Source organism: Drosophila novamexicana, unplaced genomic scaffold, assembly GCF_003285875.2.
Source record: "Drosophila novamexicana strain 15010-1031.04,08,12 unplaced genomic scaffold, DnovRS2.1 tig00004549-arrow-arrow-pilon, whole genome shotgun sequence".
Classification (NCBI taxonomy): domain Eukaryota; kingdom Metazoa; phylum Arthropoda; class Insecta; order Diptera; family Drosophilidae; genus Drosophila; species Drosophila novamexicana.
Window position 1 is genome coordinate 1,884,217 of NW_020825047.1, and position 18,560 is coordinate 1,902,776.

Here is an 18,560-nt window from a genome sequence, read left to right on the forward strand (position 1 = left end):
TATTATCCCGCACTATTTGTCATTTGAGAGAAAAACTTGGCAGCGCTTAGGTAAATCCAATCAAACTGACCCATTCATATGTAACCAACAAGTGATGGAATCGGAGAATGTGAAGTTTGCGAATATTTGGAATGTTGAGCATAGTAGAATTATGCCATTAAATACACGATTATCACTGCCGAATAAAAAATTTGATGTTATATTATCGACATTTATGAGTATTTGTTAGTATTTAATAAAATAAGCAATAGAGTTAAGATCTGAAAATGGAATCTTAAGAAAAACTTCCCAAAACAGACGCCACCCCTGACTGATGTCGGCTAACTAAAAAGAAGAATTACCTGGTCACACCGTAATCTCTAATAAAGAGGGTGAAATGTCCTGCGCATAATCTATATACACAATCGTATTTGTCTAGTGAAAATAAGTTACATACAAACTTATGTATATTTATGCAAAAATTAAGAGCTCAGATAAAAGGATTAACTTAAAAGTTAAAAAATATTCGAGGATTGTTAAGGAAATGAATTTACAATATTTTCGATTACTTCTTGTTCGATATATCGTTTTTATAGCATTCAAGGATAATTATGTTTGGACAAAAAATTCAACACATGAAAACAATGGGTACGTGAAACATAAAAATATGATGCATATACATATCTATGTATATATGTATGTACATATGCATGCAATAATAATAACTCACTCAAAAATTTAAAATTACCATCAATAGCATTGCCTTCATATCGTTATCATAATACAAAGAAGATCGTTTAAATAACAGACAGAATTTTACTTCAACTTTGTAAACAAAACAAATTTATACAGTTGCCGATGGGTTTTAGCGTAAAAACGTACATATGTACATATATAAAGCCAAGCATGGTTAAGAGGGTTTAATCCTCCAACCCGACGATTCTGTAATACTTATGTACATATATATGAATATAAATAAGTACATACTTAAATAAAAGTACGTAAAACACTTATTTACATAGAAACGGTAATTGCTTGCTGGAGTTAAAACAATACATACACCTGCACAGGTATTGGTGCAGCCAAATGCTACCAACTCGTTCACAGCCTAGGCCGATTACGGCCACTAAGAAAAAGATTGCTAAGAGTTTTAGCTAATCGCCGAATACCGAAAGATCAGTGGCAAGCCGTATCACGCGCAGTGCATAACGTTGTTGCGGTTGGTTTTTATGCCCAGAGTACATTATAAATGGCTAGTATTAATATAATGTTCTTGTGCAAAGGTATTTAACAAGCAGAAGGAAGCATCCTCAATCCCATCAAGTATATATATTCTTGATCAGCATCAATAGCCGAGTTGATCTAGCTATGTCCGCCAGTCTGTCCGTATTTATGGACGCAAGACGATCAGAACCTGTAAGAGCCAAAGAAATGTGAAGCTGAGGTCCTTCTAGTGCCCGCGCAGTATGAGTTTGTTTCCGATAATCGATAACTTTCCCCGTTTCCAAGTAATCAATAAAAATCTATTTTTTGAGAAAATCTCTACGGTTTTTACAGCAAGAGTCACCAAACATGAAATGTGTCGTCTAGAATAGTACATATATATATATATATCAAGCAATAAATCAAGTAAATATATTTTAATCCACAATTTTTAATACAACTGTCTCTTTCAGAATACACGAATATGTATTTGTAAAAAGAGCTACTGTTGAACATTTTATCAAGGTCGGTTAAGAAACAAAAAAAAAAAACGATTTCGAGATGGTCACTTGCGGCAGCTAGCACGAATTACAAGAAAATCTGTATACATGTACACATACACATTATCGCGCCTCTTTATTGAATTTCATCCATGTGCTGCTACCCTTTTTGGTTTTTTTCTTTTTCATTAACAATTAATTATTATTATGGCTATTTAGTAGACACAGTGGCAATGAGTGTGGGATGTTAGGGATTCGGGCGTGTTGAGGGAACCATGTTTTTTATTTATTTTTTTATTATATTTTTATTGCTAAAGCGAAGGAGCTCGTAGCGCGAGCTATATTTGGTGTTGGTAGAAGAAGTTTATGGCTATCCAATAGTCGGGAAACCCAGACTCTTACTTGTTTCTAATGCGTAGAGTAGAGCGGCCGAACAGGCGAACGATGGACACAGCATTTAATAGATCGCGAGAATCGGGGACACTAGCGAAAAGGGCCTAATAGTTCAGAAAAATTATTAGGACAGAGATTATACCGCGAAGCATAAAATGAGAACGATCAATCAACTATTTAGGAGTTAAACAGGACAGACGAAAAAGGGTCTTCCAAGTCGGCGACATAGTGTTGGTCAAGAGCAATAAAAAACTTGGTAATACGTTAACCGCTTTGTTCATCGAAGAAAGGTTAGAAGCCGGTTTATGGACATCAGTCCTGATTAAGGGGGGGTTCCACATAAAAGAGTCCTTTGTGGTTATTTTGTCATTCATTTTTATTGTTTTATGTACCATCTACTAAGATTTAAGCCAGCGCCAAAACAACTTGTACTCTACGTTTTAAGGTTATTATTTCCTTTGCTTTTCTTCTCTCGCGATAGTTTACACCTGGATCTCGGACTTTTCCCAATCTGCTTCCGATAGTAGATTGACAGGTGTTTCTTTGGGAGCAGTACGGGTACATAACATACAACCAGCGTCTCCAATTACGCTTGCATGACGGATGAGACGACAGAAATGATCTGGTTATTTCAGAAGTTGTGCAGTTACTGGAGATAGAAGCCACCCAGCACCGCGTTAAAAAGCATGGCAGCGGCTACGGGCACTAATGACTTAAAACAGATTAAAATAACTAAAGCACAACTGATAGAGTCAAATAATAGACTATAAATGAATTCACAGCCACGAGAGAAAAAAAAACAGTCGGCTGACACAGTAAAAATTGGAAATACACCAAAAATATGAAATAGATACTGGTCACCAGTTTGCAGTCCTTTAAGCATGAAATATGTGTACTACTTATATCTAAAATGAAATGCGCACTATCAGGAAACAAGAAAATGGGTCCTTTTGGACAAGGAATATTTGAAGTCCGTTTTGCCTCATCAGTCAATAGAAGACTCTGTGTCTTGCATTCTGTGAACTAGCAGCCGATGACCCATGTGCCCAATGTTGGTTAGCACTCCAAACGCAAGGTCAACCCAGCCATCTGGGACCGATCACTGTAGTTGACGATCGTATCGCAATAATAAACGACAACCTGGCGAAGGTTACCACCGACACCACGCTACGTAATAGTAGTGACATCCACCCTAGTAAACTAAGCCGGTCACAATTAACTTCTGAGTCTACCAGTTGAACACCAAGAACCTGAACCTGAACCTTGTGTTCACTCTTAAGACCTCTTTTGTATTTAATTCTAATGTGGCATTAAGAACGGCCAGTTGTGCTTAATAAACAAATAAATAGAATCATTTTATCGTCCAACACACACACCAATGAAATGACGCCAAGGAAATGACTTATTTTATATGTATATAAGTGTCAAGTGCTATCTCTTGAGCTTGGTACATAGCCAAAAATGCAAGGTCCAATGGCTGATCGAGCTAGGTGCATATCAGTATGGACCGTCATTATTATACATATGGTGTATTCTGGACTTTAAATGAGCGCACATGTATGCATTATGTATACATGTATGCATTTTTATCGCTGTTGTTGCGCCAAGTTTGTTATTGGAACAATTTGATTTGAGTTATTTTCGGCTATTGTTGTTTTTTTTTTAATTTTAACTATCGAGTAGAAGAGAATGTCTTCATATAGTAGAAAAATATATAAAAGCTTAGTTTAACGGAAAACTATGTGTTAACTCATAAATGTGCATATGTAAATGTGTATGCGCACACCAAAAGTTCACCAATAAGTTTTCTCCGTTTCATTGTCAAAGCTGGATAGTAGCCGAACTGCATACCCTACATATTTAGACTAGCGACGTTCTTAAGGTTGCCGCTTGGGTCTTGGCCATGAAGATAGCAAGAATGCTTGTTGGCAACTTGGTGCAGGGTTCAGAAAAATCTTAGTTGGGCACTTTCGATAAAACTTGTTATACTGGTTTTATAATTTGTCCCGGCTTGGAGGTTAGCCCTCACAAATGGAATCTGTTATTTTCTCCAGTAAGAGATTGTCTATCGGCAGCGAGAGATTACTTTGGGTCTTAACCATCCTATATTCTGCGATTTTAGTTTTGTAGGCTCCCCTTACAAGGGATCCCAAAGCCAAACAACAACATATAACAAAGAATAGAATGACGGATATGTATAATATTTACTGTGTGCACCAACAAGGTTTTCATTTTGGTGACTGCCTAACTCTGCGACTTGTTCATTCCCAAAACAGAGCGGCTCATTGTATGTCAATTTAACTCCCAAAAATCCATTTTAAAATACTCATTCCTCGTAAGGAGGACTGGGCCAGTAAATTTTCAGGTCAAGACTGATGGGGGGTATAGTGTTGTCAAAATAACTCAGCATAAGGAAATCTTTTGCTGCAACATATTCCAAGTCAAAATACCAATGATCGAGGAAGCTTTTCTAACAAAATTATCTATAGTGATGGCATATACATAAAAGTCAGCATCTGCTACAAGCTGCCAGGAATCTGTACCCGTTCAGTGCTCGAACAGGGCAAACGTCTAATTAATGTATATCTAACCAGTAGAAGAGCTTTGGTGTATTGAATATATCGACAGCCACTCTAACCTAACCTAACCTAACTAAGCATTTTTATTTTTAAAGACTTCACCAAATTTCTGGAATCTGTCAATTGTATAATGGAACGATTTGTAATGAGTTTTTAAGAAACTCTCACGTTTTTATATCGCCTAATGTTACCATCAATGACTTAGAGGATCGGTTAAAGGCGGCTTATGGAGTTATAAAAGAATCAAAGTAAGTATTTTCCATTTTCTTTTGCTAAGATTTGCTTATACTTAATTTTTCAGAGATATGAATTCAAATTGCCGAAAATATGCACTGCCGAGCTTATGCTTGAGCTCTCTTCCAATTTGTAGAACTCCAGAACGAACAAATTTATTGTACTTTGCCAATGTTGCAATGATTACAAACAAATACAGTGGAAATGAGACACGAAAAAAAAGATTTCTTTTAAAAGATCCTAAAAATAGACATTCATTTCTTAAAAAAAAACCAGTTTATTACAACGATGTATTTACTAATGATGTATCAAGCAAATATCCACCGACTAAGGAATCTGAAAACTTAAAACGAATTTGTCGAGAAGAATGTGAACTTTTAGAAAATGAGCTTTGCCAAAAAGAGTACGCTATTGCGAAACGACATCCGGTAATTAGTGTAGTAGGAGTTGAAGAGTGTGAAAAAATACCACGAGAAAAAGATTGCTCCTCATTGGGAATTACTATTGAAGTAGACGATGCTGAAGATTGCTATTGGGAGGATGGTTCGAGTTACCGAGGAATTGAAAACGTCAGTATATCGGGAAAGCCGTGCCTCAGATGGTCGTGGTTGATGAAGGAAATTTCGGACTTTCCAGAACTTATAGGACAAAACTATTGCAGGTATGTAAGCTTTATTATATATCTCTGTAAGCTTTATTTTGTTTTGGCTGATGATACTGGTTAAACATCTAAATACATCATACATCCGGGGCATAAGGCAGGGTTTTGGAAAATTGGACCTGGAAGTTGGGAAATGAATTACAATTTGCATAAAAATCATTTTACTTAATACTTTGCATTGTGAAATGTTAAAGTGCTCAGAGTTGATTAAAAAAAATTTTTTTTTAGTAGTTTAGTTTCCAATTGGATTTAAAAAAAAAAAGGGTTCCGATGGTTAACTTTTAAGGCCTTTTGAAATAAATGATATTTGTTTATTAGTTCATTTATTTTAGTAAGCGTTCTTAAATGAATAGTTTTATAAATTTCTTTATCCTCATAAATAGGTGTCCCTTCAATCATTTGCAAAGCATGGCCTAAAATATTTATGCTCTTCTTCCTCCTGAACACTCAGGTTGGACAACAGCGATTCTAAGTATCAGGTTTCTTAAATAATTAGTATTTTCTCAATCTACTGCGGTACCCTTAAACATGAGGATGTATTCTGAGTGGATGTAGTCCATCAATTTTGCAAAGGATAGTGCAACTCATAACAAAACTATATGAACATACATACATCAATGAAAGATTACAAAAATTACTGTTCGTTATAAAATGAATAAGTAAAAATACTTTTTTAAAGAGATATACAAAAAAAAAAAAAAACGAAAAAAAACTGCCTTCGGCACGCCGAAGATTTAATACCCTTGCAGACCCAACCTTTTCATTATGCTAATAGTGCTTTGCCAGTATCTACGAATCATAGGGAAAATAGGTAATGCTGATTAGTGTTAATATATCTTAAAAAACAGAGAAGTTTTCCATACAACCTTAGTTTTCGACCGATCGTTCCTATGGCAGCTATATGATATTGTGGTCCGATCTTAATAAAATTTGCATTTATATGGGCAGCATAGTAAAACTAATAAATGCCGAGTTTGGTTAAGATATCTTGAAAAACAAAACAAATGTAAGTGGTTGTATCAGTTAATTTTATACCGATCGTTCCTTTGGCAACTATATGATATAGTGGTCCAATCCAGCTGGCTCCGACATATGTACTGCGTGAAACAGAAAAGGGCACTTCTGCAAAGTTTCATTAAGATAGCTTTCAAACTGAAAGACTAGTCTTCTATATCGACTCGGCTGTTGATACTGATCAAGAATCTATATAACTTTATGGGGTTGGACATGTCTCCTTCTATGCGTTACACATTTGATAACAATGATGACGCTCTGCAAGGGGGTAACAAATCAGCGGGTCTAGTCTAGTTCCCGACAAGGGAAATCCTGAATATAATTCATTGTTGATGAAAAAACGAGTTAAATTAGAAGTTGGCGGTTGTTATAAAATAGATGATTCTATATATATGTATGCTATTCAAATTTTGTGACTAGCCTAAAAACCTAAAAGATTTGGTCAATAAACAAGATTTCGACATCGATTTTTATGATTAACAAATGCATAGTTTGCGGGCACTAGGAGGACTTCCGTTCCAAATTTAAAGTCTTTAGCTCTTATGGATTCTGAGATCCAGACCGACATGGATAAATCAAATGTATGTTTCAGGGTATAAAAATATAAAAATCATCCGTTTTCTTCCCCCAAGGTTGTCGCTCTTATAAGAACAGTTGCTTCCAATTTATTATAGCTTCTATTTTCTCTTATGCACAGACTTTTTATTAGATAAATACTAACATCCCCTTTTCCCTGATCTCGAATATTATATTGTCTAGAAAAAAAAATCCAACTGCAATTTTTGCGCTTTGTAAATTACTATTCTTTTTTTTATCGTTTCGCGTTCAGACCAAGTGTTGATGTCATGGGTTATTCCATTGCAAATTTAGAAAAGTAGTCGAGAAGATGTGAATAATTTTCCCCGAAACTGATGGGACTGGGGTAGGGCCTTTGCACAATTATTGAGGTTTTTGGGGGCAATCTGTTATTTTCGGTATATATTAATTTGCGCAATACCTGCTTTACGTTTTCCTGAGCAGCTCTATGAGCTCCTTCTTGTTTAAATTTGGGCAACGTAAGGCAGTACCGAAACTTATTCCAGGGGTTTCCCTTCTCGAGAAGGATGCTGGATGCAACCCAATATCGGTACCTCAAAATATTTGGTAGTTACTACGTCGAACCTTGCCACGTCATCACGGTGTCAATGATACAATCCCAATTTTCGCAATATATATGGTACCGGGTCTTTTCACGGTATACAACAAAAACTCGTTTTAACGGGATGCATACATCTTCCAGTACTATCTGGTTTTTGAAGTAGTGGACACTACAAAATCAAAGTTTTCGATACTTTTTTTTGAAAAGGTGTGACACTTTTCTTTAGAGACTCGCATGATGGCGTCTTATGTTATTACTCTGACGCTTATTTTAAGTATTCCTATCCAACTTTGACCTTTTTAAATTACTAATTGTAATTACTACATTTACTGGTGCGCTAGACGCGGATGATACTCCTAAGTGTATCCCTGATAGCTTTGTTGCCGGTGAAAGATTGCTGGCTGACGAAATTTTAAAAATGTAATTTATGTGCTGTCCCAGAAAAATTTCGTAGTTTTGGTGGTAAACAAGTAATGTTTTCTCGACGAAGAACTGTAAGAGGTTCATGTTGCCCAACCTTAATGTGCCAAGTTCTTTCTGAATCCAGAGAACCGGCCGCTTCTCGGCATACACAAAGTCCAATCTAGCTAAAGAGACATCAAAATTAAATTTCGCGTCACAGTACACCCTCTTCAAGTGTACACTACAATCAGTTTTCGCTACCGACACATTTATTTGCAAGTCTCGTATTACGGCTTTGCGACGTTTTGTGGCCACGGAGTCACTTGCCAAAGTCAGCTTGGTCAGCCTGGTCAGCAATACAACATTGTATTATAGTAACTATGAACCAACTCAGAAATTCTTCGCTAAGCGCTGCAGCCCAACATGGCTTGACAATATAACCAAACGTTTTCAACTTCTCTGTTTCTTAATCTCGACAACTATAAAGTGAAAGATACTTGATTTGTATAAACTTTTCTATAAGCTGTACGTCAAATTTGATCACTCTAGCCTTTAAAATCTAAGAAAAAACTGTTTTCCGATATTGATTCTTACGCTTGCTTTATCGCCCGAAATTGTCTGAATGGCTTTTTTTAAATCTAACCGGGCTTATAATATGCAGACTTTTCCGCAAGGAATTTTTTGCAAGGCCTTGTCTCCGATCCAAAAGCTATAAATTCAGTTTTACTCTTCTTTGAATTAGCTCATGCATCATTGACTGTGTTAGTAAAAAAAAGACATCGCTCCTTATAAAAAAAAAATGTCATTTGTATTTTTTTTTTCATGAAAAGTTTGTCACTTTAAAATTGAGCTTACCATTAACTGGAAAGCGGTGCGATCGAACATTTGCAACGGTTGGACATCGAGATCGAGATGTTGCTGGACTGCTGGAAACAGTTTGCTAGGAGTAGGTTGCCTGCAATTGACAAAATAATTAGGATGAGAAATTCACCGAGTACGATCGATTGTTAAAATAGCTAATGGCACGCCACATCACTTTCTGAATCGTGTCTATGCCACAACATCGTACAACGACCGGACTCACCAATTAGCGTTGTACCTGTGCCCATCTCTCAAGCAGTCACTGTACATTGGAGTAGACTTTTTGAGAAAACTCGGTCTGTTAGCGGAATTTTAGATGTTAAGGAATTGGGGTATGTCCATTTAGAGTTCACGACCAAAAGCGAACAAAGGACAATTTGAAAAGGCTGAAAGAAATCGAAGAGCGGACGGATTGAAGAGGGACTGTTATTCAAACGAACCCAATTCAACAGAGTAGACTGCTACGAATTCCTCTGTAAACTGTGGGTTCCTGAAGCGTTGACATCGTCGCTTATACAAGAGGCGCATGGCGTTGCATGGTGTAATTTCGAAGACTATGGCCAGAGTCAAGCAATTCTACTACTTAGCCGGATGTCAATCCAACTCCAATCCCACCAATTGCGAAACGTATTGAAATACAAAGCCCACGACGTAGGTTACTTGTCCACCTATTGGGAAGTCAACTTAGAAAAGCCAATACAAAAATGATATTATGGACTTTTTTCCAAATTCGTCTGGCCGAAAGCGATACTGAAAGCGACTACTACGGCAGTGATCAAATTTTTACGCGACCATATATTCACGCAGATAGGAGTACCGGAAATTGTTCACATAGACAATGGCAGACAATTCACGTCTATTGAGTTTGACGAATGCATGGGTAAATATCGGACCAATGTTCGGACAGCATATGCTTACGATGCAGACTACATACTGGCAAGCAGCCTTGAGCAACACTATGCACTCAGTATATGAGAAAGCGACCAGACGTAACAATTTGAAATCCGTACACATAGCGCAATTTCAATTTCTGCCACCAATTCGCCAAGTGCAGTGCTGTGAGGGCGGTCGGATCCAGTCTTTACGAATTCGAGACTCTGCATGGGGTGCCGTTGGGAATATTGGGAATATTCCATGGAAATAAAGCCGTTGACATACGTTTGTACCCGGCTAAGGTTCACAATATGTATGTATACGTGCAGTACACTGATAATGTCCGAGTAGCAAGTTAATGGTGAGTGAAAAATGGGTGTTAGGCGGGGGAACGTCAGAATTTGGGAGTTGGCAGGTGCCTATAAAGCCAACTCATCGTGGGAAGGCTCCTTTAGGGTGGACCTTAACATCAGTTCGCCATGTAAGTGTCTGCAAGTTGTCCGATTGTGTTTGCTCGAAAAGCAACCGAAATTTGTAAGTCCGATTTAAAATATAAATTATTTGTTAACCGACTCTTCCATTTATCTAGGTCTTACTTACCCCTAGTTGATCTGTCTTGCCGGCAAATCGATAAAAGGAATGTAAGCGGCATGTCGGATCATAACAAGCTGTAAGTCGAACGGCTATTTCAGCATCTCATCTGTCATCAGATGCGGACTAACCGGTTCCTAACGGAGGCCCATCGAATCACATCGATGTTTAGTTAACAACATCGCAGCTTCTTGAATTAATATCTGCTGGGTTTTGATTCGTCGGTACATGGCGCCATTTAGAGTTCCCTTTCCATTCGTACATTTTAGCCACTCGATTCAGCACAAATGTTTCTAGCGACGAAGGATATGACCGAGTCCAATAAAGAGTGATTTCAAAATCAAACCGTCTGTTCTACAAAGATCAACTTAAGTCTAGGAAGACGCTTCTTCTTGAGGGGGCCGACGTTCGTTTTAGATGTCAACAACATAAAACGACAACCTTTTGCAGTACTGCTGCATATTTATACGAATGCACCAAACGCTCTTAATGAAACGTCGGAACTTTGTATCTAGAACGCTGAAAAAGGCCGAATATGTTAATCTAAAATATTCCAGACAAAAACTACAACCAGAGACTATACTGGCTAACTCATCCAGTATGCGGTCGCCTACGTTTTACTGGTGATTTGGCACCTAAAAAAGGCTGTTGTTATTGCGGTAGTTTTTAACTTTTATTGTTTTGATAGCTTGCTTGACTGTCACTGGAAGACGCTGCAGTGATCAGGAAACCTAATCGATTAGACCTGCTCGTGGGATGTAATAGATTGTAATAAAATGTATAAAAAAAACTTGGTGTCGAACTCGCACTACCTTCTAATTACTTGTCTCATACCTTACAGACATCCTAGAAATTAAGTTTGAATTAAAAATTGTAAGATAGTCGGGAATTCCCGACTAGGGGATACCCTCTACCTTTTTCAACCAACACCAAATACAATTCGCGGTACGAGCTTGTTTATTTAGCAGTAAGATAACTAAATTAAAAAAAAATAGTTCTTTCAAAAAACATAAATTGTTAACTTGTCTACTTGACAGCCATACCAACAATTCATTCGTTTGACTTATTTGATAAAAAGATACGTGGTACATATATATACTATTCAAAAAACAAGAGTTCGATATCGATTTTCATCGATTACTTAGACACTGGAAAGCGTTATCGATTAACATTTCGTAACGTTCATACATGCGGACGGATAGACAGACAGACGACAGACTTTATGAGTTCCAAGCTGCCGCATTCTATCTGTTATACACATTTGTACAAATATTACATCCTTTTTACCTATTTTTAATGGGTTGAGGATATACAAATTAACTAAGCCAACATATCAACAAATTAACTAAGCCAACATATAAACTAAAACTATATTAATAAAGTGAAGTTCAAGGCTTTTTGCTTAGTTACGTTTTATTAATAGTAGTATATCTATTTGAAAATTAAAAATGTAAAAAATTAAGATTAAGGCAAGACAGACTTGTGTAACAAGCCAAAAATATATGTATATCTCTAGATATTATTACATCACACTAATATAAAAAATATTAATTTAAACAGTACTTAATAAGTTAATTATCCACATTTCAGGAACCCAGGAAAAGTTGAAAAGAACCCGTGGTGTTTTGTAGATGACCAATCTTTAGATAGAAGTATTGAACCTTGCAATATTCCAAAATGTGTCGATAAGCTCTGGCTAACAATAATTTCAATATTGGGGTTGACAGCTGTAGCTGTTATCCTAACTTCAGTTCTTATTTTAAAAAAGAAAAGTTCTCGTGGAATGAAAAATATACAAAGTGTACGTAACCTATTTATACATGTAAAGAAAATCATAAAATTTGTAAATTATTCTGTCTGCATTCCAGATTAATACTCCAAACGCCGGAAATAATATATATGGAAATTCACAATTAAACTCAAACCAAGATACAGGAAGAATGACTTTAAATAGTTCCATTGAACTTGTAGGAATACCATCTAAAAGTATGGAAAAAAATTCACTTTTGCGAATACCACACTTTACATTACAAGATGTAGAGTTCTTTGAAGAATTGGGCGAGGGAGCATTTGGTAAATAAAAATATTTTAGAATATATATCCTTATTCCGATCAAAAAAATTATTTGAAAATATATGTGTTCTTAATATGCGTTAGCAGCAGTGTCATTAAAGCCATGTTGCTTTTCATTTTTCGTATAAGTGCATCGAGTTTGAAAATTCATAAAAACCGATAAAGTAAGGATGCCTTCGGAATGCCGAGGAGTTAATACACTTGTAGACATTTGCCTTACGTTTTTGCAGAAATGTGCGGAAAATGAAGCTCGTAAATGTTATGCTTGATGACGATATCTTGGAAAAACTCTTTAGCTCCTTTGTAACCAATTTGACCAATTTGGATAAACGAAAGAAAATGCAGCACACAAGAACTCAGATATATAATATAGTATTCTGATGTTTATAAGATCTTGCAAATTTACGCAGGGAAGCATACGGAACCTTTAAAAGTTCGAGTTTGGTCAAAATATCAAAATAAAAACAAGTATGAGGTTCTAGTCGGGAGTTCCCAGCTAGGGAATACCCTGAACCCTCTTCTTCCAACGCCAAATGCAAATATATATACTATTCTAGAAGCTACATGTCAAGTTTGGTGACTCTAGATAGCTATTGATGCTGATCAAGAATATATATACATTATGGGGTCGGAGATGCTTCCGTCTGCCTGTTACATACATTTGCATGTTGCACAAATACAATATCCCCTTTTAACCCTTTTTCAATGGGTTCAGGGTATAAAAAATCTTCAAAGCTTAATTTTCGACCGACCGTTCCTATGACAGATTTATTTATTATTTAATATATATGTATATAAGGTGTATATTAAAATATATGGAAACCTATTAATGCCTAGTTTTGTGAATATCTCTATATCTAAAACTGTTTGTCCTGACTGACTGACTCACTGATTGGTGATCAACGCACAGCCCAAACCGTAAGAGCTAGGAAGCTGAAATTTTACTGTAGTTACGTTATGTGATGAAGGAGCACTTTAAGACGGTTTCGGGAAATTCCACCCGCAAGTAATGAAAAATCGCGAAAAACATTTGTATGAATCTTTTTTTTTTTACCGATCTGATCGGCCTTAAACTCAATTTTTAAAGATCGTTGTTCATATTCATTTAAGGGTGTTTCACACTTTTCCAAAAATGTTTCCTCTCCGGTGGAAATGGGAGTCAAAGACTTGGTAGGTGACGTTTAGCGCTCAAGGATCAAGAATTCAAGGATTTATATGAAAAATCATTTAAGACGTGTTTCACATTTTTCGCAGAATCTTAGCATCCTCGGTAAAAAGTGCGATTCTAAAAGTTTGTTGGTGCAGTTTTAAGTTTTGTCAGATTTGCATCAACCTTTTTTCAGAGCGCTAGAAAAAACTTAATAAATACGTGTTTTAGCGATTTGGGAAATTCCACCCACAGCAGTGGTATATTAGCAAGAAACGTTGGTATGAAAGTTTTTTGGTAACCATCCGATCGGTCTCAAACTTATTTTCAAAGGCTATTGTTCAAATTCATTTGAGGGGTGTTTCACACTTTTTGAAAAATTTATTCCTCCTTGGTGGAAATGCGAGTCAAAGTTTTGGTGGGTGGATCTACATAAAAAATCATTTGAGACCTGTTTTACATTTTATGCAAAATCTAAACTCCTTCGGTGGAAAGTGCTTTTCATATAATGAATACGTGTTTCAGCGATTTGGAAAATTCCACTCGCAACAGTAGTAAAATGGCGGAAAACGTTTGTATGAGAGTAGTTTGTTTACCGTCCGCTCATTTTCAAAGCTTTTTGAGAACATTGAATTTATTACATTAATACCACAGGCAAGGCCGGGCTATACCCGCTAATATCCTTATACACAAAGAAGATTTCCACACAAGAACCTATTTTGCGATCGATAGTTGTTATGGTAGCAATATGATAAGGTCGTCTGATTCGGTCGGTTCTGACATATGAACTGCTTGCAACAAAAAGACGGACCTATGCAAAGTTTTAATACTATGTATAGCTTTAAAATGAAAAGGCTAATTCACATTGAAATGTATCAACTCGGCTTTTGATGCAAATCTAGAATATATATACTTTATGGGGGTGACTTATTATTCTTAATAATTGGCAGATCAAAATTAAAATAGAATATTTCCGGGAACTCGATGTACGAACTAATTTGTTTTAATGTTTGTTACAGAGTGCTTACGTCAGGGCACTTTTAGTGGACATTTACATTTATTATTATATTTCTATTTTGCTTACATATGTTTTTTTTTATTTTAGGAAAAGTATATAAAGGACAACTAACGCAACCCAACAAAAAAATTGTAAATGTTGCCATTAAAGCATTAAAAGAAAACGCCTCAGTTAAAACACAACAAGATTTCAGGCGTGAGATTGAATTAATATCAGATCTTAAGCACCAAAACATTGTTTGCATACTTGGGGTGATTTTAAATAAAGAGCCTTACTGTATGCTTTTCGAATACATGGCTAATGGTGACTTGCATGAATTTCTAATATCAAATTCGCCTATTGAAAAAAAAACATTATTACAATTGGAATTTCTACAAATAGCAATACAAATAAGTGAGGGAATGGAATACTTATCAGGACATCACTATGTTCATCGTGATTTAGCTGCTCGAAACTGTTTGGTCAATGAAGGTTTGATTGTAAAAATTTCTGATTTTGGATTGTCACGGGATATTTACAGTTCTGATTATTACAGGTATTTTTGATTCCATATTAATGCACTTTGTCATTTGACGATTTATCATTACTAATTACTTTCCCCAGGGTGCAATCAAAATCGTTACTTCCTGTTCGGTGGATGCCCTCCGAGTCTATTTTATATGGAAAATTTACTACTGAAAGTGATATATGGTCTTTTGGAGTTGTTCTTTGGGAAATATATAGTTATGGAATGCAGGTAAAACTTAAAATCTCTTGAATATAATATAAAGTCTTCACATGGGATCTAATTACATTATTTTAATCACAATTTGTCGTTTCAGCCGTATTGTGGGTACAGCAATCCAGAGGTAATACATTTAATAAGATCGCGCCAATTACTCTCTTGTCCAGAAAATTGCCCAACGGCGGTGTATTCTTTAATGATGGAATGTTGGCATGAACAAGCTGTAAAACGTCCGACATTTTCAGACATATCGCACCGATTAAAGACTTGGTATGACGGTCATGTTAAGATCAGTAACCAAAATATTTAATAAATACATTTGATATCTAAGAAACCTTTCGATTTATTTTGATCTGACCGTTTTGTAAAGTATTAAGTAATAAGCAGTAATAAGTAAAAAATAAAAATATGGAAGGTAATTATGTTGATAACGAATCAATCATCGAAATAAATAGAATATTTTCTCCACTGCTCCAGTCAAAAGTGCTCTTTTAAGGGATACAATAAATCCAGAAACCGAGCTGCAAGCATTTTAATTTCTTTCTATACACAAAAGTACATATAAATAAATATTTTTTATTTATTTATTTATTTTTTATTAATGGTCGACAAAACGAGTGTCTTCCTAATTATTCAATACAATATACATATATAATAAAAATTAAATGCTAAAAGCCTAGTTAGAGAACACAATTTTCCGAAGGATAGAGGTGTTTTGTTTGTCATTCCGGCCAACTGTGCCCCTTTTCACAGCTAATTTTGTCACTGACGCTATTAGAGCCTACAGCTAAGAAGAAGGGTGTAAGTAGGAAAAAAGTGTTTTTAAGTAAAATTAAAAATAATCTTGATTTGCTATATTAATTAAGAAAATACTGTATAATGAAAAAATAAAGTAAGAAGATTGTTAATAAAGTAGAGAAATGTATGCTAGATATAAAGAGTGTTAAGTAGATAGGACAAACAGAAAAGTAATGCGAAATCACCGACCGGTGGGGGAAAATTTACAGTCTGTCCGGCAAGCTATGCCCCTGCTCATAGCTGGGAATGGTCAGTGTCTTCCCGAAGGTATCCTGAAAGCAACGATTTTATTAGGGGTAGAGAAAGTTCGGTAGAGAAAACGTGATGCAAACTATTGTAATTTTTATTGTACATAGCGTAGTCTGTTGTGCACGTAGATAGGAATAAGGGGCGATCATTTCTGGTTGGTCTGGACGGAACAGAGAATTGAGAACGCCCTAGCAGAAAAGGAGAATATGTATCTATTATGTAGGAAGACAACACCGAAATTTGTCCTACGGTTGGTTAACGACGGAAGATTAAGAAGAATAAGCCTGCTGGAGCAAGATGGTAACCGGATATTAGGGTCCCAATTTAAGCCTCGTAAGGCAAAAAGCAGAAATTGCTTCTGAGCAGATTCAATACCATCCTGGTTATTGTTATACTGCGGAGACCAGATGCAAAAGCATTATTCAAGGATAGGTCGAACAAGAGAGATGTACAGAAGTTTCGTTATAAAAGGATCGTTAAACTCTTCAGACCATCGTTTAATGAATCCAAGTACACCTTTTGCCACATTAACGATGGTATCTATGTGAAGTTTGAAACAGAGTTTAGAATCAAAAATAACGTCTAGATCCTTAACTGTCAGTTTACGTTGCAATAGAATATTGTCGATTGTATAGCTGACAAGATAAGGTGCAGTGCGATTGAAGGTCATAAACATACACTTTGAACAATTTAGATGCTATCGATTGGCCGCACACCAAAGTTTGCATAGTGTTCAAATCGTCTTGTAGACGAGAATGATGTAGGGGATTAGTGTATGATAGAATAAGTTTCACATCATCTGCATACATAAGTACCCGGGCATGTGATATAGCCGAGGGGACATCATTTATAAAAAGAGTAAAGAGTAAAGGACCTAGATGACTATCTTGAAGAACATCAGATGCCTCAGCATTACTCTTTGGGTCCCACCTTTTATATAAGAACTTATCCAAAGCAAAAGAGATGGAGGGAAACCTAATCGGTCAAATTTAAAAAGTAAAATGTTATGGTGGACAGAGTCAAACGCCTTACTGAAGTCAGTGTTAATGACACCAGTTTGAATTTACGAAAGGAAAGCACCATCATAGCATCATATAAAAATAGATTCCGAAATATTTTCACTCTCGTACGAGTTCCAGGCTTCGAGTAGAGATGCAATGTCCTTAGTGTGCTTGTATGAGACGGGTGTTTAGGCTTGCGGCGAAAGGGAGGAGTCTACATTTATAATCTATTTACGTTTAAAGTTAGCCAATTTAATAGGAAAAGCATTAAACCATCAAAACATTTTTTAATCTATCTCCTCTCTACTTTCTTTTTATACCCTTAACCCATTAAAAATGTATGTAACAGGCAGAAGGAAGTATCTCCGACCCCATAAAGTATATATATTATTGATCAGCACCAATAGCCGAGTTTATTTCTTTTTAGAAATTTGTTTTCCCCAACGCTCGACTAATAATGTTTGCTGATGATGTAAAATTGTGGCTTGCATTTTGAAAATTTAATTTAAATTGTGGCTTCAAAGTATTATATACGCTTTGTTCTGGTCAGTTTTGTGTAGTTCGACAACTGACAACTCAAAATTCTGAAGGCTAACTAAGCTACTGTGGCGAAGCGAGGCTAATTCGCTTCCAGAGCGAATGCGCTCTCGCTCCGCCCTAGGCCTGACTTACACTTGACGTTAACTTTTAATCAAATTATATTATTGATCGGACAGATCTTAACAGGCAGCCGTGGCATCTTATGAATCTGCCTTTGGAATTTTTCACTATTGGCTGTGCTCGTTACTGCCACCCTAAGGACGCCGCCATCATTCTGCCGATAATCCATTGCTGGGCCGGCAGATCACCCCGACGACGATCATTGATTCAAACAGATGGGACCCAGCTGGACCGTGGTCCCCTCTCACAAGTAGGTGTCCTGAGCCTTGCCGTTAGGGCCCCCGCTTAGCGCATCCACGGGCCTGAAATTGAGCACGTCTTCCACTGCGATCGTTTGCACCTCTTGCCGTTTTCAGCAGGATGCCTTCCGTCCGTAGGAGTAGATGCCTTGCAGACTTCACACCAGCCTCCCAGACCCTTTTAATGCGGAGCTTTCTTGTTTGGAAGTTCTTCGCGTAATCG

The 18,560-nt window shown here is 36.5% G+C and overlaps 1 protein-coding gene across 1 annotated transcript; it reads left to right on the top strand.

Annotated features, from left to right (window-relative positions):
* Positions 1-430: 430 nt before the first annotated feature.
* Positions 431-15,850, top strand: LOC115769269 (tyrosine-protein kinase transmembrane receptor Ror-like). The gene is made up of 8 exons (XM_030713980.1): positions 431-627; positions 4,750-4,902; positions 4,956-5,549; positions 12,019-12,229; positions 12,297-12,501; positions 14,754-15,201; positions 15,270-15,402; positions 15,488-15,850. Exons 1-8 carry the CDS (start codon positions 443-445, stop codon positions 15,698-15,700), a joined length of 2,142 nt encoding a protein of 713 aa, XP_030569840.1. The 5' UTR covers positions 431-442; the 3' UTR covers positions 15,701-15,850.
* The last annotated feature ends 2,710 nt before the right edge of the window (positions 15,851-18,560 follow it).